Here is a 20695-nt window from a genome sequence, read left to right on the forward strand (position 1 = left end):
AGGCTCCCTCCTGGACAATGACTTGCTGCAGATCTCCAGTTAGGTACTGAGGACAGAAGAGAGATGAGCTGGAGAGGGTGTTCAGATGGAACGTTGCCACAGAGAGGTAAAGTGTATGGCCTAGTGGTTAAACAGTGATGAGGGTAATAAGGGAATGGCAGCCACGCTGATTATGTGCCTGCAGGGGAGGTGCAATGTCAGATTGCCAATGCTTGTCTCAGTGCACAGCAGCTTTTTAATGATGTAAGCACAGGGGATATGGATCTTTTGGTGGATATCTGAATGGCAAGTTGTTTGGCAAATGGCACGTGGTAAGAGGGGACTGGAATTGGACACGAGATGCAATGGAGGCAGGGTAGGTAGTTACAGGGGAATTTAGCAAGATGCAGTGAGAAAACCCACTAGGCCTCACCGAAAACAAATGTGGAGCTGGAGGAACACAGCAGGCCAGGCTGCATCAGAGGAACAGGAAAGCTGACGTTTCAGGTCAGGACCCTTCTTTAGAAATGCTGCCCAGCCTGCTGTGTTCGTCCAGCTTCACGCTTTGTTATCTCTGACTCCAGCATCTGCAGTTCTTGCTATCTCAGACCTCAGCGAAAACCTTCCAAAAGCCTTGATCAAATGAACGCTTAGCCAAAAAAAACAAACAAAATTCAGCCGAGAGGTTTTATGCAGTGGGTTAAAACTATATCAGTCCAATAGTTCTCCCCCAGTCTCAGTTGTAACCCCTTTATATACTTAGATATCAATGAAAAGCTCTCAGTTTCCTTTCTCACTTTAACTACTGGTTATATTAAGAAATATGTGGGCCAGGGAGAGAGGGATGTTGGGTAGTCAGCTGTTTAGTAGGAACACAGTCATCAGAAGAGGAGGTGGGCTCTCTGAAAATGATGAGCTTGGGGTCAAAAAAATGACAAGAGATTGGAGACAAACTGTAGAAGGTGCAAATTTTCAACTCTTCAAATATTCATATGCAATACTTGCAGTAATATTAAAATAAAATTGAATTGAATTTTTAAAAATTTCACTGCCCTGACATTGAGACATTTACATAAGTATTTTTCCTTATGAATTACCTATTGCATTTAATGCACTTCATTTCATTAATATATATCATGGGATGGTATGATGGCAGTGGTTAGCACTGCTGCTTGATGGCGCCCTGGACCCAGGTTCGTTTCTGCTCTTGGATGACTGTGAATGTGAAGTTTGCACGTTCTCCCGGTGTCTGCGTAGGTTACCACTGGGTGCTCCAGTTTCCTCCCACAGTCCAAAGATGTGCAGGTTAGGTGAATTGGCTATGCTACGTTATCCATAGTGTCCAGGATTATGTAGGCTAGGTAGATTAGCCATAGTAAACGTGTGGTTACGGGGATATGGTGGGGGTGAGAGTCTGGGTGGGATGCTCTTTGGAGAGTCAGTGCAGATTTGATGGGCCAATTGGTCTCTCTATCTGCACTGTAGGGATTCTGTGACTATGTTGTTGAAGGCCTTGAGCGTGTAGTTGGAAATTTATTTATCTATATTTTAATATACAATGAAATACTTTGACACACACTGGTATTAAATTGTAATTCTGTGTCTGAGATTTACAAAGAATGCTTGGTGTAGGAAACAGAACTATTGAATTGGTGCAGTCAGAGATCCCACTGCCCCCAAAACTTAATATGTTTTTAATACAGCAAATAAAATGTTATATTTTGTTTGATCAGGGAACAATTAATACTGGCACTGGAAAAGAAAATCTTGTGTTTCCCTCTTGCATACATACAAGTTTACCAAAAATGATAAACTGAAGTTTACAAAGATTGTCTCTTGCTGAGAAATGAATTATTGTACATCAATGCCAAGATGTTCCCGAGCATGAACATTATGAAGACATAGTTCAGAATTGTAAAATGTAATTTATAGTGCTATATTTTAATGGAAGTAAAAAAAAGCATGTTGTAGAGTTTTTTGGCATCTAATTCACAATTTTTCAATCTGTCTCAAATATATCCACTTTATATAATGTGCTGCATTTAAAACATATCAAGCAATTAATGTACTGGGTAATATTATCAAGCATTATAACAGACAATCAATATAACAAGTTAGGAATAAAACAGGATAATGTCAGCTCACAGCGGCAAAAGAATAGAATTACAGTTTCCCTCAGTGTCTTGCTTGTGTAATACTAACTGTATTTACTATTTTCTATTTAAATGCCAAAGGTAATCTTTTACCCAAACAAGCAAAAAACCTGACAAAGTGCTACAATTCCATTTGCAAGAAAGAGAACATTTAAAGAAAATCTTCGTCAGACATTTTCATTTATTTGTATACTGCAAATATAAATCAGTTTAATAGAAGTCAATACATCTTACTTTCAAAATGCAATGAAATATGAATTAGAGTGTATGTATTTGCTTTAGTTGTTTACTAAAAAGTAGACTGGGGAACACAAAATGAGGAATTCATAGAAAAAAAGCAGATAAGTTTTGTAATTGAATTCAGCTTCTTCATATGGATAAACAGACAAGCTCTTGCTAATCTCATTAAAGAACCTCTGTAAAAAGAAACAGAACCTGAACAATGGTCAGAATTGTGCTGAGCGAATTATTAGTTACATTTGAAAGGCAGCAGCGTTGTCAGCTCAGAACATTTTCTGAGAATATTGTGATTGTGTAAACTTTGGAGTTACATGGTAAAGTGTCTTGTGTAATCATATTCAATTGTTGGAATGACTGCTTGAACAAATTTCAAAAAAATAAGAAGATACCTGAAAATCAATAAGTTAAGGAAACAGCACCATCAAAACAATAGATGTTGCAGTACTTTGAGACCCAAATCCTTAACATTACGAACCTGAACCTTCCGGTGTGCCTAAGGTGGCCTCTGGAAATCCTTAATAGCCAAAGAGGTTATAATAAATAACTGACTATAAATTATGTGTTCTTACTGCCACAGGAGAGAAGGAATTGAAATTAGAAGTGAAATAGAAACTGGACTAAAGGAAAACCATGTATTACCATACAATTTTAAATGTAATGGAAACTCAGGTTGGTAGCAAATCTCAGGTTGTAGCAGAGCCCACTAGGAACAGGCAGTTCTTGAGTTAGTGATGTGTAATGAGGCAGACTTGATTAGGGGCCTGAATGTGTAGGAACCCTTAGGGGGCAGTGACCATAATATGATAGAATTCACCCTGTAATGAGAAAGAGAAGATTGTATCAGATGTAATGGTATTACAATTGAGTAAAGGTAACTACAAAGACATGAGGGGTGAGCTAGCCAGAAGTGATTGGCAGGGAAACATAGCAGGGATAACGTTGTAGCAGCAATGACAGGAGTTTTTGGGTAATTAGGGAGGCACAGCAGAAATTCAGCCCAAGGAAGAAGCAACACACCAAGGGAAGGATGAGGCAACCTTGGCTCAAGGGAAGTCAGGGACAGAATAAGGGCAAAAGTAAAAGCATACAATATGAAGAAGATTAGGGAGAAGCCAGAGAATTAGGAAGACTTTAAAACCCAGCAGAGGATAACTTTAAAAAAAAAAAAAAAATCAATAAGGGGGAGAAGATGAAATATGAGAGTAAACTAGTTAGTGATATAAAAGAATGAAGGAGTTTATTTTTTGGATATCTAAAGGATAAGAGAGGGGCAAGGGTGGACATTGGACCACTGAAAAACGAGGCTGGTGAAGAAGTAAAAGGGGAACAAAAATGTCAGAGGAACTGAAAATATACTTGGCATCAGTTTTCACAGTGGAAGACATCAGCAACATCCCAGACCTTCAAGACAGTCAGAGGCAGTGGTTGGTCCTGTAGCCATTACGAAGGAGAAAGTGCTGGGGAAGCTGATGAGTCTGAAAGCAGATAGCCTAGATGGACTACACCCCAGAGTTCCGAAGAACATAGGTGAGGAGATTATAGAGGGCATTGGTGACTTTTCAGGAATGTCTGAAGTCAGGTATGGTCCCAGAAGACTGGAAAATAGACGATGTAACACCCTGTTTAAGAAGGGAGGAAGAGACAAAGGGAGAGGAGACAGGAACCAAAGGCTGGTTAAACCTGACCTCAGTCGTTGTAAGATTTTACAGTCCATTTTTTAAGGATGAGATTGCAGAGCACTTGGAAATGTACGGTAAGATAGGGCAGAGTGAGCACGGCTTCGTCAAAGGGAGATCATGCCTGACAAATCTGTTAGAACTCCTTAAGGTGGTAATGAGCAAGTTGGACAAAGGAATCAGCAGACATCAATTATTTGGATTTCAGAGGGCCTTTGACAAGATGCCACACAAGAAGCTGCTAAATAAGATACGACCTCATGGCATTAGGGGCAAGTTACTGGCATGAATAGAGGATTGGCTGACCGGCAGAAAACAGACGGCAGGAATAAAGGGATCATTTTCAGGATGGCAGCTGGTGACGAGCGGAGTTCTGTAAAGGTCAGTGTTGGGGCCAAAGCTATTCACATTATACATTAACAATCTGGATGAAGGAACTGAGGGCATTGTTGTGAAGATTGCAGATGATAAAGATTTTATAAACCTCAATAAGATCACCCCTCAACCTCCTAAGCTCCAGTGAAAGAAATCCCAGTCTTTCCAGTCTATTTTTATAACTCAAACCCTCCATTCCCAGCAACATCCTGCTAAATAAATCCTTTCTGAACCCTCTCCAGTTTAATAATATCCTTCCTGTAACAGGGCAACCAGAACTGCACTCAGTACTCCAGAAGAGGCTTCACCAATGTCCTGTACAATCATCTTGAAGTCCCAACTCCTATACTCAAAGGTCTGAGCAATGAATGCAAAAATACTAAACGCCTTCTTAACCACCCTACGATAGTAAGATCTGCCAAAGCTAGAGTCAGAGATAACACAGTAGGCCAGGCAGCATCAGAGCAGTAGGAAATTTGATGTTTTGGGTCAGAACCCTTCTTTAGAAAATGATTTTTCTGTAGAAGGGCCCTGACTCGAAACGTCAACTTTCCTACTCCTCTGATGCTGCCTGGCCTGCTGTGTTCCTCCGGCTTCACACTGTTATTCTTAACCACCCCGTCAAGCTGTGACACAACTTTCAAAGAATTATATACCTGAACCCCTAGGTCTCTGTTCTACAAACTACCCAGGGCCCTACCATTAATTGTACAAGTCCTGTCCTTGTTTGTATGTGGTAAAGTGAGAGGTTATACATTTTTATGGAAAGCTGTAGACTATTCTATAAATGGGAAAGGCTTCGGAAATTTGAAGTGCCCCCAGACCACATTTGGAGTATTGAGCAGTTTTGGACCCGTATCTAAGGAAAGATGTGCTGGCATTGGAGGGGGTCCAGAGAGGTTTACAAAAATGATCCCAGGGATGAGGGCTTGGTGTGAAAGGAAGATGAGGACTCTGTGTCTGTACTCGATGGAATGTAGGATGAAGGGATCAGATGAAACTTACAGGATACTGAGTGGTCTGGATAGAGTGGACATGGAGAAGATGTTTCCACTAATAGGACAGACATATAACCCTGGGGGCACAGCCTCAGGAATGATGGAACAGCCCTTTAGAACTGAGATGAGGAGGAATGTCTTCCAGAGGGTGGAGACTCTGTGGAACTCATTGCCACAGAGGCCTGCGGACACCAATGCGGAGTGCATTTAAAACAGAGCTAGATAGGTTATCGATCAGTAAGGGGATCGAGGTTTATGTGGAGAAGGCTGGGGTTGAGAAACTTATTAGTCATGATTGAATAGCAGAGTCGACTCAATGAGCTGAATGGCCTAATTCTGCTCCAATATCTTATGGTATTATGGTAATAAAGATCCTGATTCACAAACTTGGTGATGACTCCTTTGTTAGATTTAACTCAAAAGGTTAGCCCTCTCGTTCCTGCTCATTCGTGAGCCTAGCTGGCTAATCAATTATCACCCCTGCCCTGCAGCATTACAGACGTACCTGATTCAGATGCCAGATTATAAAGTCAGTAAAGACGGTTGTTTTAGTTCCGAACTTCCATGAATTCCAAACAGACATTACTCATACTGCTTGAAAGGCAGGAATGGAGAGATATTTATTAGCTGGTCATTAGATGATGGACAAAGGTGATTTGAGGCTTTACTAGAAAATGGCAAGTAAAAGGAGTTCCACATGAATAGTACCTTTTGAAAAAAAAAATCATAGGTGGAGGGTGATGCAGGCTGGGCTAGTATTTACTGCTGACCCCTAATTGCCTTTGAGAAGATGGTGGTGAGCTGCCTTCTTAAAACATTGCAGTTCTCGGGATGTAGGTACGTCTACAGTACTGTTATTGGCAGGGAGTTCCAAAATTTGGGCCAAGTGCAGGCAGGTGGGACTAGTTTAGTTTGGGATTATGGTCAGCATGGGCTGGTTGGACCAAACTGTCCGTTTTCATGCTATATGACTCTATTACTCTATAATTTACACCCAGCAATTGTGAAGGAACAACAATATAGTTCCAAGTCAGGACGAGCTGTGGCTTTGAAGGAAACTTGCAGGAGATCATGTCACGTGAACCTACTGTCCTGGTCTTTCTAGGTCCTAAACGCTTTGTTTGGAAGGAGCTCCAAGGGGATCAACAGAAAATTGAGAAACTGTGGCCAATAGCATGCTGAACACAGTTTGGAGCAACATAGTTCCCTATGATATGGGGATCCCATCATTGGAAAAACAGAAGGTGATCAGTATCTGTTTCCTTCTGCCATTACTGGAGCCTTCTGTTCTCATTATTCTTCCCCATACCAATTTTGGCCCAACATGCACATCCTTAAAACATCTCAACAGGGGATAAGGTTCAACTTTTTTCTTGTAGAAGTTGATCAACTTTGAGAAGCAGGTGACCATGAGGAGGCCAGGAAAGACATCCTGTCTTTTCTGCAAGAGGTTGTTATGCATGGTGTGGATGGCTGGGGGAAATTTACAACACAGATATGCCTGCTGGCTTTTTCAGCATCTCACACACCTTGCCTTCTCATTGAAATCACATCTTCACACTATGCGTAACTGAAAATAATTCTGCTTCTAGCAGTCACTCGTCTGTCTCTGGTTACTCTTGCCTCAAACCATTTTCCCTCAAATCCTGAGGCTTAAGACTGCACAACATGACTGGTTTAAAAAAAAAAGACTCACACTCCTAAAAGATTTATTGCAGAGTAAATAAACGTAATGCAAGCAAGCCTCAGCTCAGGATTTGGCACCTTGTGTAGTTTATTGGATAAAGCAGGAGGTAGAGCTAGTTAATAATATAATCCAGAAGACACTCTGTGGAGGTCAACCTCACATCCCTAGTCCGACTGTAGAGGATGGAGTTTAAGACCTTAAAAATTGATCCAGCCTGCTAAACTGGACAATTAGCTGCACCACACTGGGGTCTAAGTGTACTGGGCAATCTGGATGTAAACTTTGCCAACTGGCAGATAGCATGAAAGAATCCAATTACAAATTGTGTTTACTCTTAGCATCCAGATCACGTTGTCACCAATGGGTCAAATGGTCAATTCTATGATACGAGACTGCACAACAGATCAGAATAGTGACAAAGGGAATTTACAAGTTAGTTCATTATACTCTCTGCTGAGGTTGCCTCCCTTCAGTAGGTGATAAACAATTAAACTGTTGCTGCGGGATCAAGTATTAACTGTGTATCAGTTGACATCTGTCTGTCTAATGTTATTTCTTAATCCCTTTCGCTCACTTCTTCTACAGATGTATTGAAAGATTAAGTTGTGCCACAGTGCATTAGGAGACAATTTCAACAAATACAATCAGCTTTCTTTTTTATAAAAAAAAGAAGGTAGATGAGTGTTAAATTGTTACTAGATAAATAAATATGAAAATCTAGAAACTTTCGTTCACATTTTGGTTGTCTGCTAACCTCCAAGGATACATGTGTACACCGAGTTCACCTCCACCTTCTGCAACTGTTTCAATGATTTTCTTCATTACCTCAGCATGTCTGAAACAGAAAACATTAGATACCTTTAAAATACTATTCACAAATAACACAAAGTCCCACCAGAGTAACCAACTTATCATTGAACTCTGTAAAAAGGATATTAATAAGGTGGGGAATGGGGTATTATTTGTAATGGAATTCATTACAAAAATCATGAGGTGATCCATTTTGGTTAAACATAAGAAATAACTACAATCCAAACATTTGCAGGCCAGATAGAAGACCAGAGAAATTGGGGCGACAGATTCACAGGACATTAAGAAGGTAGGACGTCAAGTTGATAAGGTTGTAAAAATGCCAAAGGAAGTCTAGGTTTATCGCAAAAGAAAAAAATTAAAGCAAATCAGTAAACAGGATACTTCCCCAGGAAGGAGAGTCTGTAACAGTGCTTCTCAAATCATGATGAGTCAAACAAATGCTGCAATTAGCAATATGGAAAAACTAAAAAGTTGAAGTGTTATTGTGGTGACCATCTATTGCTTGCACAAGCAACTTCTCCCTCACATGTGTCATTCAGGAAGTAAGTGACAAAATTGCAACATTTACAAAGAAGACTAGAAGAGAAGTTTGGAAACCTAGGCTGAGCAATGGAATTTATATATTTCCACAACTGGCAAAGTTTCAAATGTAAATGTAATAGGATCCTGGCTCACCTCACAATGGAGTACTTAATTTGAAAATTTAAAACAGCGAAGTACAATTGCATTGAGATTTGTTTAACATTTGCGCAATATCTTGTTGTCCGTGTGGAAAACCAGAAACAGAATTGCCCTGTGACCACTTGCTGTGAATAAAGTTTTAGGAATGAATATTTGCCACTTTTGGACATCTGTTATTCTGGAGTTTCCAGAATTAGTGAAAGAGGAGATGAAAGCATGCTATCTTTCACAATAACATACATTTTGAAACATTATTTTTTGCTATGGTAACAAAGTACAATCCTGTAGAGATTGTCAAACATCACATTTATGACAGAGGACAGAGACTGCTGTGAATAGCAGGTAGCCATTTCATCGATATCTGGATGCAAATACCTCTCTTACTTAAATCATTATTGAAATGTTTTCTTGCATGAAATCCATTCAAATTATGGATTTAACTTAGGAGCAAGCAGATCCACGATTACTATTCAATTTGAAAGAGGTCCTTCATCTGGTACTTCTTGAGAATTACTTGACTGGAAATAGAGAACACAATCTCAGAACAAGCTGTTGGATATTTAGGACTGAAATGAGAAGGGATTCGCTCATTCAGTGTTCGGAATCTGGGGAGTTCCCTACCTTACGGAGCTGGGGATGCTCGAGTCATGAATATGTTCAAAGCAGATAAGAGTCAAAGTTGTACAGCACGGAAACAGACCCCTCGGTGCAACTCGTCCATGCTGACCAGATATCCTAAATTAATCTAGTCCCATTTGTCAGCATTTGGCCCATATCCTTCTAAACCCTTCCTATTCATGTACCCATTCAGATACTTTTTAAAACATTGTAATTGTACGAGCCTCCTTGAATACCAGTAAAGTTAAGGTACGCGGAGATGGAAGTAGAAGGTGAAACTGAAGTAGATCAACCATAAAATTATTAAGCAGACCCTAATGCCCCAGTTCTATTTCTCACATTCTTATACAAAATCTAAAAAGCTAAAAGCAGTAACTTATGTCTTTTGGGAGCTTAAATAAATGAACGAGAACCATTAGATTATAACCAGAAAAGTAACTTCTAGCAATAGGGCATTTTTGACAAGTATTTTGGTAAACTTTGACCACTTTATTCTATTATTTCATTAAAGGATATTTTGGTATTGACATTAAATCTCGCTTTCCACCGTGATCAGCAAGAAAGGGTTAAAAAAATGTCAGCCACACCAAATACAACTCTAACCTGAAGTTTGTGTGTTCGTTCCTACTTTTATGGCTGTGGGCTTTGTGTAACACAAGTATATGCTGTGGACATGCAGGAAACGGTGCTGTGAAAAAGCAGTGAGAGAGGCAGTAGCTGCTGGCTCCATGGAGTTAAATGCCTTTTCCAGCACTCCTTGTGAGCTAGAAAGAACAACAGCACTCACCCCCTGCACCATGTGCCTCAAAAAAGCCTTCAGTTTACCTGCTGTTGCGGTCTATCACTAATCCCTCTCTTATCCATAGTGTATGATCTTGCACTCTGAATTAGGATGTCCAAGCTCCCCAACCATGTACCCTACCCAGAATAGTTGATAATTCTTCTTCCCTGTAGCTGCACACCATCTGCATGCCAATGGTTTATTATGTAGTCCAACTGTCTCAAATTTAAACTTCAAGAATTCCTAGTGGAAACTGATTTTTAAAAATGATAACAGCCACTTTAAGTCTCTATACCCTCGCTATAAACATTGGGACCTTTAACTCCAAGAGGCAATAACCAATAATGAAATTTTAAGACTTTTAGAAAGAGGTACTGACATTTTGGTGAATAAACTTGGTCAGCCTAAAAGCTTGTCCTTCTGTCAGCAATTTTAAAATTCTTGATTTAAAAGTGACCACATATTGCTATTTTCCTTAACTTTTACAACCCATGATAATCTACTCTGTGACATGGTGCAGTCCTGAAATAATGATCTTCAAGTTACAAGTAGTTGATAGAAGCGAATCTTTTCAAAACTCTTAATACCAAGGTCCAACCTTGAAACAAGACTTCAGAATTCCCATTTTTTCCAGTAATGGACAGAAGGATTTCTTAGTCACAGAAATATTGCGGTACTTAGAAGGGAGAGGTTTCTTCCTGGCTTTGATTGACACTTGACTCAAACTCTCAGGAAGAGGTAAGTAATCAGACATATTCCACAGAAAACAAGTGCATCAATACCTCCTCGTGTGTAGATTTAGCTATTTTTTATCAATATGATCAGAGATTTCAATCACATACCTCTGGAGCGGCTGGGACTTCAACTCGGGCTTTTAAACTCCAAGTGAGGGTCACTACCACTGCACCGCAAGGGACACTTCCATGTAGATTTATTTATTTTTCATCAGCCTGTTCAGATACAGCATCACATAACTCTGGAGCAGCTAGGACTTGAACTCAGGCCTCCTGTCCCAGAGGTAGAGACACCACCACTGCATAAGACCCCTACTAAGTAAATTTAGACATTTTCTAATCAATCAGTTCAAAGATGTCATTACATACCACGGAGATATATGGGATTTGAACCTGGCCCTCCTGGCTCAAAGGTAGGGACACTACTACTGCACTATAAAACTCTTAAAGTTTAGATGCATTTATTTTCTAAATCAATCTGTTCAGAGATGTTACTACACACCTCTGGAACAGGTAGGGAAACTACCACTGCACCAGAGAGTCCCTATATATGTAGACATTTTGTTTTAAAAACATATTCTTTATTAAAAGTATGGTTAGGATTCAGTACGTTCAGCAATAACGTGGTTCTGTAGCCACAATCACAATGGCTTCCTCCTGACCTGTCCTCAAGTGGAAGAGATTAGTACAACAACCGATTGCACTTGAGCCTCAAAGTGCAAGTGTGGTGTAGTCAGGAAAATCCACAGGGGTAAGCAAATCCACTGAGATAGGTTATTGTGGATGTGCTTACACTTATGACTGATGTTACTTGGCAATGAATTCATCAAACAGAAGTTCAGAAATATGAATTCCAGAATATATATCCACTACTTTCTCCATTTCATTTTTAGGCCAGTCCAACCACTGACTGTATACTAGACGTTTGATAAATTCATATTTCCATAACTACAAAGATATTTAGAAATCATCTTGAATTCCAATATTTTCTTGCAAGTAGATCATTTGTCTGAAGTTTTTTTTTGATCTTGAATAACTCAGGAATATTATTGAAGATCAGATGTTTTAAAAGTTACCAGTGAGTACTGTATAGTTTTATTATCACTGACATTGATAAATCGTTAATTCCCAAATTAATTAGGAGACTATTGAAAATTACAAATGAATACCTGCATGGATGAACAGAACACATTGAAGGCGGGGGCAAGTGAGGATGATTTTCAATTGTCACTGTTTTCTTGACATGGTCCTGGCTAATGTCTTCATACATCTCTTCTACAGTCAGTGGGTGTCGTTGCTGAAAATAGGAAGATGCCAAATGGTTGATTATGGTTTTACATACGTTAATCATGTATGACAAGTCTGCATCATATTCAAAACAATAGAACTTGGTATAAACTATATTTCAGTCATACACCATATAATGTTCAAGGAAATAGAGCTCACAGGCGACCGTAAAATAGTAAGCTCTTCACATAATGATTGGATGAAGACACTACCTACGTACCTCGTCATAACCAAACAACCAAAGTCTTGGTGTCTGATAATATTTGTCATAAGTAATGTATAGATCGTAGGTTCTCGTCTGAAGAATTCCATCTTCTCCAACAGCATCTGCTTTGGGCTTGCTTGCTTCTATCTTGCTAGTATCCAGGGTTGCCTAGTGCAAACAATTTAAAAGAAAATCAGATTTCTATTATAGCTTACTCAAATCCAAACTATAATATTTCCAAAGTAGCATTTTAACAAAAACAAACGTTACTTTCTTTCTCAATGTGAACTACATTATTTACTCTTTAGTCATGTGTCATTCCCAAATAAAGAAAACAGTCCTCTACGACTGAGATAAACCATGGCAAACTGTACTCTAATCTTCTGTTTGTAAGAAAAATACCTGAACATGAGACGTCTTACTCCTTGGCGATCATACCGACCAGAGATAAGATCATCCATTGAGTGTTAGATAGGTAACTCCATTTACACAGCTTGCTGCAGTGGAAAGGCTGTCAATATCATCAAAGACCCATCGCACCCTAGTAATAATTCCCTGTAACCTCTTCCATCAGGCAGAAGATACAGAAGCCTGAACACACGCACCAGCAGGTTCAGGAACAGCTTCTTCCCAGTCGTTATTAGACTGATGACTGGACTCTCTAGCCTCAAATAATAGTGATCTTGCTAACATTGATCTTGCCTAGAGCATGCCCTGCGCAATGTAACCTGTTTGATCTGTACATCCTTGCTTACAATGATCTGCCTGTACTGCTCATAAACAAAGCTTTTCACTGTACTTCAGTACGCGTGAAAATAAATCAATCAAGATGGTGACTAGTAATGATATGAACATATGAACAAGGAGGAGTAGGTCATTTGGCTGCTCAGAGTGAATCTATTTATAATCTCAAATCTACATTCCCACCTGCTCTGTTAATCTTCCACTCAGATTCTTGGTAACCAGCTATCTGCCTCTTGTCCAAATAATATTTATAGATTCTGCTTCTACACCCTTTTCAGGAAGGCAGTTCCAGAGACTGAAGAAAAAATTCCATTATTTTTAAATGAGTGGCCCTTTATGTTTAAACTGTAACCCCTAGTTCTAGACTGTCCCATAAAAAAACTTCCTCTCTACATCTACCCTGTCAAGATCTTTCAGAATTTTACATTTCAATCAAATCACTCCTTACACTGTTAAATGCCAATGAATAGAAGCCGTCTGTCTAACCTATCCCCAGTTAAACTGCCCATTTCTGTTATTAGTTTAGTAGGCCTTCTTCAAACTGCTATGTATTTACATTTTTCTTTAAATAAAGGGAAAAAATGCTGTACACAATACTCCTGAAGTAATCTCACCTGGGACTTGTATGACTGAAGAATATTCTCCCCACTTTTGTATTCAATTACCTTCACAATAAGTGATACCATTCGCCTTCCTAATTACTTGCTGTACACCTCCACACTAGCTTGTGCTTCACAGACCAGAACATCCAAATCCCTCTAACTCTCAGGGTGACAATCTCTCAATATTTAGATAGTGCTTTCTTTCAAATCTTCCTATCAAAATGGACAAATTCACATTTTTCCATATTATTCTCTATTTACCACACTGACGTAACCTATCTACATCTTTTGTAGTCTCCTTTTGTCCTCTTCACAACTTACTTTTCTACCTGCCGTTGTGTCGCCAGCAAATACGACCACTATGTCTTCTGTTTATTCATTCAAGTCAATAATATAAATTATATAATGTTGAGGTTCTCGACAGTACATTAGTCTAGATTGTGCCAATCAGATAAAGAGTCCTTTATGCCTGCTTTCTACTTCTTGTGAGCTACTCAATTTTTAAAAAAATCTATGCCAATGTTATCCCCTGCACCATATGCCTTTATTTTCCACAACCACCTTTGATGTGGCACCTTATCAAAAGCCCTCTGGAAATCTAAGAACAGCATATTCAGAATGTTACTTCCTCATGCAACTCCGATAAATTGGTTAAACATGATTTCACTTTTAAAAAAAAATGCTGTCTTTGCTTAATTATCTTGAATTTACCCAAGTGCCCTGTTATAATAATCAATAATAGCTTCAAACATTTATCCTATAACAAATGTTAAGCTAAGTGGCCTGTGATTTTCTGCTTGCTTTTTGAATAAAGGTGTTTTTTTGCTATTTCCAATCAAATACGTTTCTCTGAAGCTAGGGAATTTCATAAAATCAGAACCAATACATCAGCTTTTGCATTAGTCATTCATTTTAAAACACTAGGCTGAAGTCCATCAGGACCTGGGGGCATATCAGCACACAGCTCCAAAATTTACTCAGTATTACATTCCTGGTGATTGCAATTTTTAGTCCCTCTCTCCCTCCCGCCAACTGCAAGCATTGGTATTAGGTGGCATTTGGAAATGGAAAAAAAAAATCAGTAAACAGTGCCACATATTAAAAAAAAACAACAGTACAAGTGGTCCAAGAGGTTAATGCATTTTTCAAAAGTGTAAACTAGTAATTCTTAATTTTTTTGTACACTGGAATCATTTTTCATTTGTTTAACTTGCCCCTCAATACATGCCAATTGCACAGGTAAGCTAACTTAGATTGAAAATATGCATTTTCAAAATTGCGTTTATGGTAATTTTGCAGGATTCTATTTATGATTCCTCAGATAATAAACCAGTCTATGTCTGCACGAAATATCATTCACAATACGCAAGTGTCAAGTAATGACCATTTCAAAGGGGATTAATTTAATACTTTAACACTTTAACATAATGAAGATATTAGATGTGTCCAAGTTAAGTTATTAGAGCCAAATAGGCATGGTGGATTGGGGAGAATGGGATGGACCTGTTGGGGCATCAGTACAAAGTGAGAAAACAGTTAGGTTACATAGCAGGGCTTTTTTCTTGTACAGAGTAGTCAGTGTGATATGAAATGATTTGCAGAAGGGTTTAAAGTAGCACTGGATAAATTCCCATAAGAGAAACATATCGAGACTCAATTGTGAGAGGAAAAGTGTCAGTGTGGAATTGAGGCCACAATCAAGTCAGCCAAAATCTTAATGAATGGCAGAGCAGGCTTGAGCAGCCATAAGGACAAATTCATATATTTGTATGTTTGAGTTAAAATTTTCTTACCCACCTAAGGTCAGAAGTGCAGATTTTCATTGATGATCGTACTATCTTCAGTGCCATTCATGACTTCAGATACTGATGCAGTCACGTACATATGTAGCAAGATCTGGGACAACATTCAGGCTTGGACTGATGTGTCACCAAATAACAATGGACCATAAGTGCTAGACAACGATAATCAACAACAAAGAATCTAACCATTGCCCCTTTAATGTTCAATGGCAGTACCATCACTAAATCCCCACAATATCAACATCCTGATTGTTACTGTTGAAAAGAATCTGAACTTGGCCAGCCTTATATGTAGTGTGGCTACAACAGCAGGTCAGAAGTTAGGAATCCTGTAGAGAGTAATTCATCTTTTGTCACCCCAAAGCTTGTCCACCATCTACAAGGCACAAATCTGGAGTATGATGGAGCACTCCTCATTTGCCTGGATAGGTGAAACTCCAATAAACACTAAGGCCAACACCATCCAGTACAAAGCAGCCAGCTTGATTGGTACACCACCCTCAACGTTCATCGCCTCCAGCACCAACGCAGCAGCAATGTACCATCTACAAGATACACTGCAATAACTCACCCAGGCTCCTTGGGCCCCACCTTCCAAAAGTGTGACCACTAAAAGATAATGGTAGTAGCTACATGGAAACACCATCACCCTTTGAAGTCAGACAGCATCCTGAATTGGAACTATATCACTATACCTTCACAGTTGCAGGGACAAAATCTGGAACTTGTTTTCTAACAGCAGAGTACTTCTATATCCGAAAGACTGCAATGGTTTAAGAATGCAGTTCACCACCATCTCTAGGGATGGGCAATAAATTAAGGCCTAGCAAGCAATATCCACATCTCATGAACGAATGATTAAAATAAAAGGTTGGTAGGTTAACTGGATACTGAGGATTTTAATTACTGTAGCCTTTTCCCTTTGAGTTTCAGCAAAAATATTCACTCTCTTCCTGGGTTGGCCTGATGTTTTTCTGATTTATTGTCACGAGATCCCGCAGGTCAAAGCATATTGAGCGCTGCAACCCTTTCTGCTGCTTGGATCTCCTGGAAGCAGTAGTGCTGGAAAGTGGCTTCTATGGAAGTTCATCCAAATTATCAACCAAAACTGGTGGTAAATAGTGGGCTTCTTTATTGTCATTTATGCCTCCCATCTCAAAATTTCCTCTGTGTATTGAAACAGTGTGACCATATCACTCAGGTGCAGAAGCTTTTGCATATGACAAATATCAAACTTTCCAAACTACTTTTGCTGAAACATCAAACATAAATTACTAATTTCATTCAAACGGCAAATAACTGAAGGGGGCAGTTAAAACATACATTTTGCTATAAATGTTGTAGCAATTTGTAACTTACATCATCTGTATCTTCCAACAATCCACTTTCTTCATAGGCTGTGAGAAAGGAAACATTTACGAAGATGTTAGAACAAGAACACAAACTACGTAAAAACCAAAAGTACTGCAGATGCCACAAATCCGGAACAAAAACAGAAGTTGCTGGAAAAGTCAGCAGGTCTGGCAGCATCTGTGAAGAAAAAAAAAAAAAAATCAGAGTTAACGTTTCAGGTCCTGTGACCCTTCCTTAGAACTATCAGAACTGAGGAAGGGTCACCGGAACCAAAATGTTAACACAAACTTTATATTGCTTTGATGATATAATGGTTAAATTGCCACTGAAGGTGTGTACTGGCATAGATCGCTGAATAAAATATTTTTTATTTTCAGCCAAATATAACTCTGAACACAATTCAGTCAACTGGGGCAATCAAAAACCAAAACTAAATCAGAATACAAGAAACACAAATAACAGGTCACAGTTCAATAAATGATAAGCACTCACTACATCTATAATACATGGCTGATAATTAATAACAACAAAAATAATAGGGTAATAAATGGGCAATAGAATTAAATCAGATAAGTGTCATTACTTTGAGATAATTCCATATTTTGTTTGTATTAGCTCCCACATTAACAACGTACAGCTAAACTTTAACAATGCAAAATGACCTGACAAGATTTGCCATCAAACTAAATGAGGATACACTAGGGCAACTGACACAAAAAGCTTGGTCAAAGAGATAGCTTTTAAGCAGCATCTCGAAGGAGTAAATAAGTAGAGTAGGAAAGGAAAAAGCAAATTCTACTGCAATGTTAAACTTATTAACAACCCATCTATCACAGCTATCGTAATGCCAGCTTGTGTTAACTATGGACTGTTATCTGTTCCCCTCATGACAAGGAATGCAGAAATCTTAGCAGCTACAGGTTCTAAGTAAAATTCCACTCCATTACAGTTAAGCAAATAGTTATTAATCAATGATAACAACTGAACAGCTGCTAAATTTGGTCCCAACAGAGTGTAGTGAAAAGAACACATTTATCAGTTTCCCTTTCAACAAAAGAATGTAGTCAGATGAAGTTTTATTTAAATTGCTCTGATGTATTAGCATAAAATAAATTGTATGGAGCAATTAGAAAGTTCAAGGTTGATCTCTGATGCCTGCCTGGTTAACTGATCTCTGTTGAGACCAAATAATGGTCTCAATAGCTTTACATGTCTGTTTGTTGGCAAGTGCCTCTTTCTTGCAACTCAAATATGGATATCAGGATTGACTAGTAGTAAACTAGGGAATTTCTATGAACTTAATTTTTATGGAATTCTAAAAGATATTCGATAAGTTTCCAAGAGAGAGTCTGGCACATTATAAAAGTTTCTTCCATTCCATTCCCCTGTCGGTATATATTTCACTTCCCTTTCCCAACCTGTACCGATCTAGTTTCCTTTTGAAAACATCCAAGTTATTTGTCTCAAACAGTTCATGTGAGAGCAAGTTCCATAGTCCCACAGCTCACCACACCTTCTCAAGGGCAGCTAGGAATGGGCAATAAACAATGGCCCAGATGGTGATGCCCACATCCCACGAGCAAATTAAAAACTGTTTGCCGAGTAAATACATTTTCCCTTATTTCCTTTTTGGATTTATTGGAGATTATCAACTGGATATAAAATTGGCTTGAAGGTAGTAGACAGAGGGTGGGGGTGTACTATAAGCCTGTGACCAGTGGTGTGCCACAAGGATTGGTGCTGGGTCCACTGCTTTTCATCATACGTAAATGATTTGGATGTGAATGTAGGAGGTATGGTTAGTAAGTTTGCAGATGACACCAAAATTGGTGGCATAGTGGACAGCGAAGAAGGTTATCTCAGAGTACAATGGGACCTTGATCAGACAGGCCAAAGGGCTGAGCAGTGGCAGACGGAATTTAATTTAGATAAATGTGAGGTGTTACATTTTGGTAAGGCAAACCAGGGCAGGACTTATACAATAAATGGTAGGGCCGTGGGCAGTGTTACCAAACAAAGAAATCTGGGGGTGCAGGTGCATAGTTCTGTGAAAGTGGAATTGCAGGTAGACAGGGTGGTGAAGGCGGAATTTATTGGTCAGTGCATTGAGTATAGGAGTTGGGATGGCATGTTGCGGCTGTACAGGAAATTGGTGAGGTCACTTTTGGAATACTGTGTACAATTCTAGTCACCCATCTACAGGATGGATGTTAAACTTGAGAAGGTGCAGAAAAGATTTACAAAGATGCTGGGATTGCAGAGTTTGAGTTATAGGGAGTGGCTGAATAGGCAAGGGGTGCTTTCCCTGGAGTGTCAGTGACTGAGAGGTGACCTTAGAGGTTTATAAAATCATGAGGAGCATGGATAGGGTGAATAGCCAAGGTATTTTGCCCCGGGGTGGGGAGTACAAAGCTAGAGGGCATGTGTTTAAGTTGAGAGGGGAAAGATTTTAAAAAGACCCGAAGGGTAACTTTTTCACGCAGAGGGTGGTGTGTGCCTGGAATGAGCTGCTAGAGGAAGAGGTGGTGGTGAGTATAATTACAACATTTAAAAGGCATCTGGATGGGTATATGAATAGGAAGGATTTAGAGGGATATGGGCCAAATGCTGGCAAATGGGACAGTCAGAATGGGACAGCTGGTCAGCATGGATGAGTTGGACTGAAGAGTCTGTAAGACTATTTTCTAATTATGGCTCATGGCTTTGAAATCCCCCAGAAGTGGAAATATTCTTTCTACATCAAACCTGTCTGACACATTCATGATGTATCAAACAATTAGAAAAACAAGTAGCACATTAGACTTGGTTACAAAATTATTAGTACAGTGAAGAGTAATTCTCTCTGTATTGTTCAAGGTTTTGGTATGACCATATCCAAAGCTACTGTACAATTTAGGTCTCCTTACGCAATGCATGCCATACTTATTTTAGAAGAAGTGAAACAAATGCTTATTCCTAGCATGAGGGATTACTCGATGAGGACAGATTGAGTACACTGTCCCACAATCCCTAGAAGTAAGAATTAGAAGTGTTCTCATTGAAACATAAGTTTAAGGGACTTGATAGGGTAGATTTTATATAGCATTTCATAAGATACATGGTAGCGACACTGACCATTCAACCCAACCAGTCCATGTCAATCTTAATGATCCACTCAAGCCTCTTCCCATTTTATCTGATTCAAATCTATTTTTCTTTCCCCATCAGTTTATCTTATCTATGCCTTCTGTAATTAATATAGCCACCATTGTATGGCGCCTTACAGACTTTTCACTATTTTTTTGTATAAAAATACAAGTTACAATAAATTACTATTCTATACTAGGTTCACCTAATACGTCTATACTATTCACTTCAACCCCTCCCGTGACGGCGTGTTCCCTGGCTGAAGAGTCTAGGAAACAGGGTAATAGTCTCAGAACTAGGACTGAAGTGAAACAATGGGGAATTTCTTTATTTGAAAGGGTCGTGAACCTTTAGATTTCTCTATTCCAGAGAGTCAGCAAATGAGTATATTTAACTCGGAGACTGATTTATAGTGAGGGAATTAACAAGCATCAGGGAAACCCAGAATGGAAAGAGTATTTCAAATAGACTGCTACTGAGAACAGAGAAAGTGTAGCTGTGCTATTACCTTCCATATCAGCAGCATCTCCATCATCGTCTTCATCATTATCATCCACACAGGCTGTGGTGCTGCCTACACACTTTGAGTTGTCTTTGCTTTCTAAAGTAATCTCTGTTACAGATTCTGTCAACCCAGCAACACCTGTCAATGTCAAAGGAAAGTGCAGTTAAGAAATTTTTGGCTCCCTGTCTATCAACATTTGCAATGCACAAGATAAAAAACAACTCTTTAAATATTTACTTCACATTAAGTCAACTTTGTACATTAAAAAAACAGACAGGGTTAGGGTTATTATAATTGTGTCATCTAGAGTTCAGAAATGAGATTTATACAATACAG

At 39.0% G+C, this 20695-nt stretch overlaps 1 protein-coding gene across 1 annotated transcript in view; it reads right to left on the bottom strand.

The window, feature by feature from the left end:
• Positions 1–1899: 1899 nt before the first annotated feature.
• Positions 1900–20695, bottom strand: part of atg3 (autophagy related 3) — a 39380-nt gene continuing 20584 nt past the window's right edge. The window contains exons 6-11 of the mRNA XM_048602584.1: positions 20363–20497; positions 16735–16772; positions 12243–12395; positions 11905–12032; positions 7875–7943; positions 1900–2761 (exon numbers count right to left, since the gene is read on the bottom strand). Coding sequence (XP_048458541.1) covers positions 2680–2761; positions 7875–7943; positions 11905–12032; positions 12243–12395; positions 16735–16772; positions 20363–20497 — 605 coding nt within the window. The 3' untranslated portion in view covers positions 1900–2679. The remainder of the gene's footprint in view (positions 2762–7874; positions 7944–11904; positions 12033–12242; positions 12396–16734; positions 16773–20362; positions 20498–20695) is intronic.

Source organism: Rhincodon typus, chromosome 11, assembly GCF_021869965.1.
Source record: "Rhincodon typus isolate 14 chromosome 11, sRhiTyp1.1, whole genome shotgun sequence".
Taxonomy (NCBI): domain Eukaryota; kingdom Metazoa; phylum Chordata; class Chondrichthyes; order Orectolobiformes; family Rhincodontidae; genus Rhincodon; species Rhincodon typus.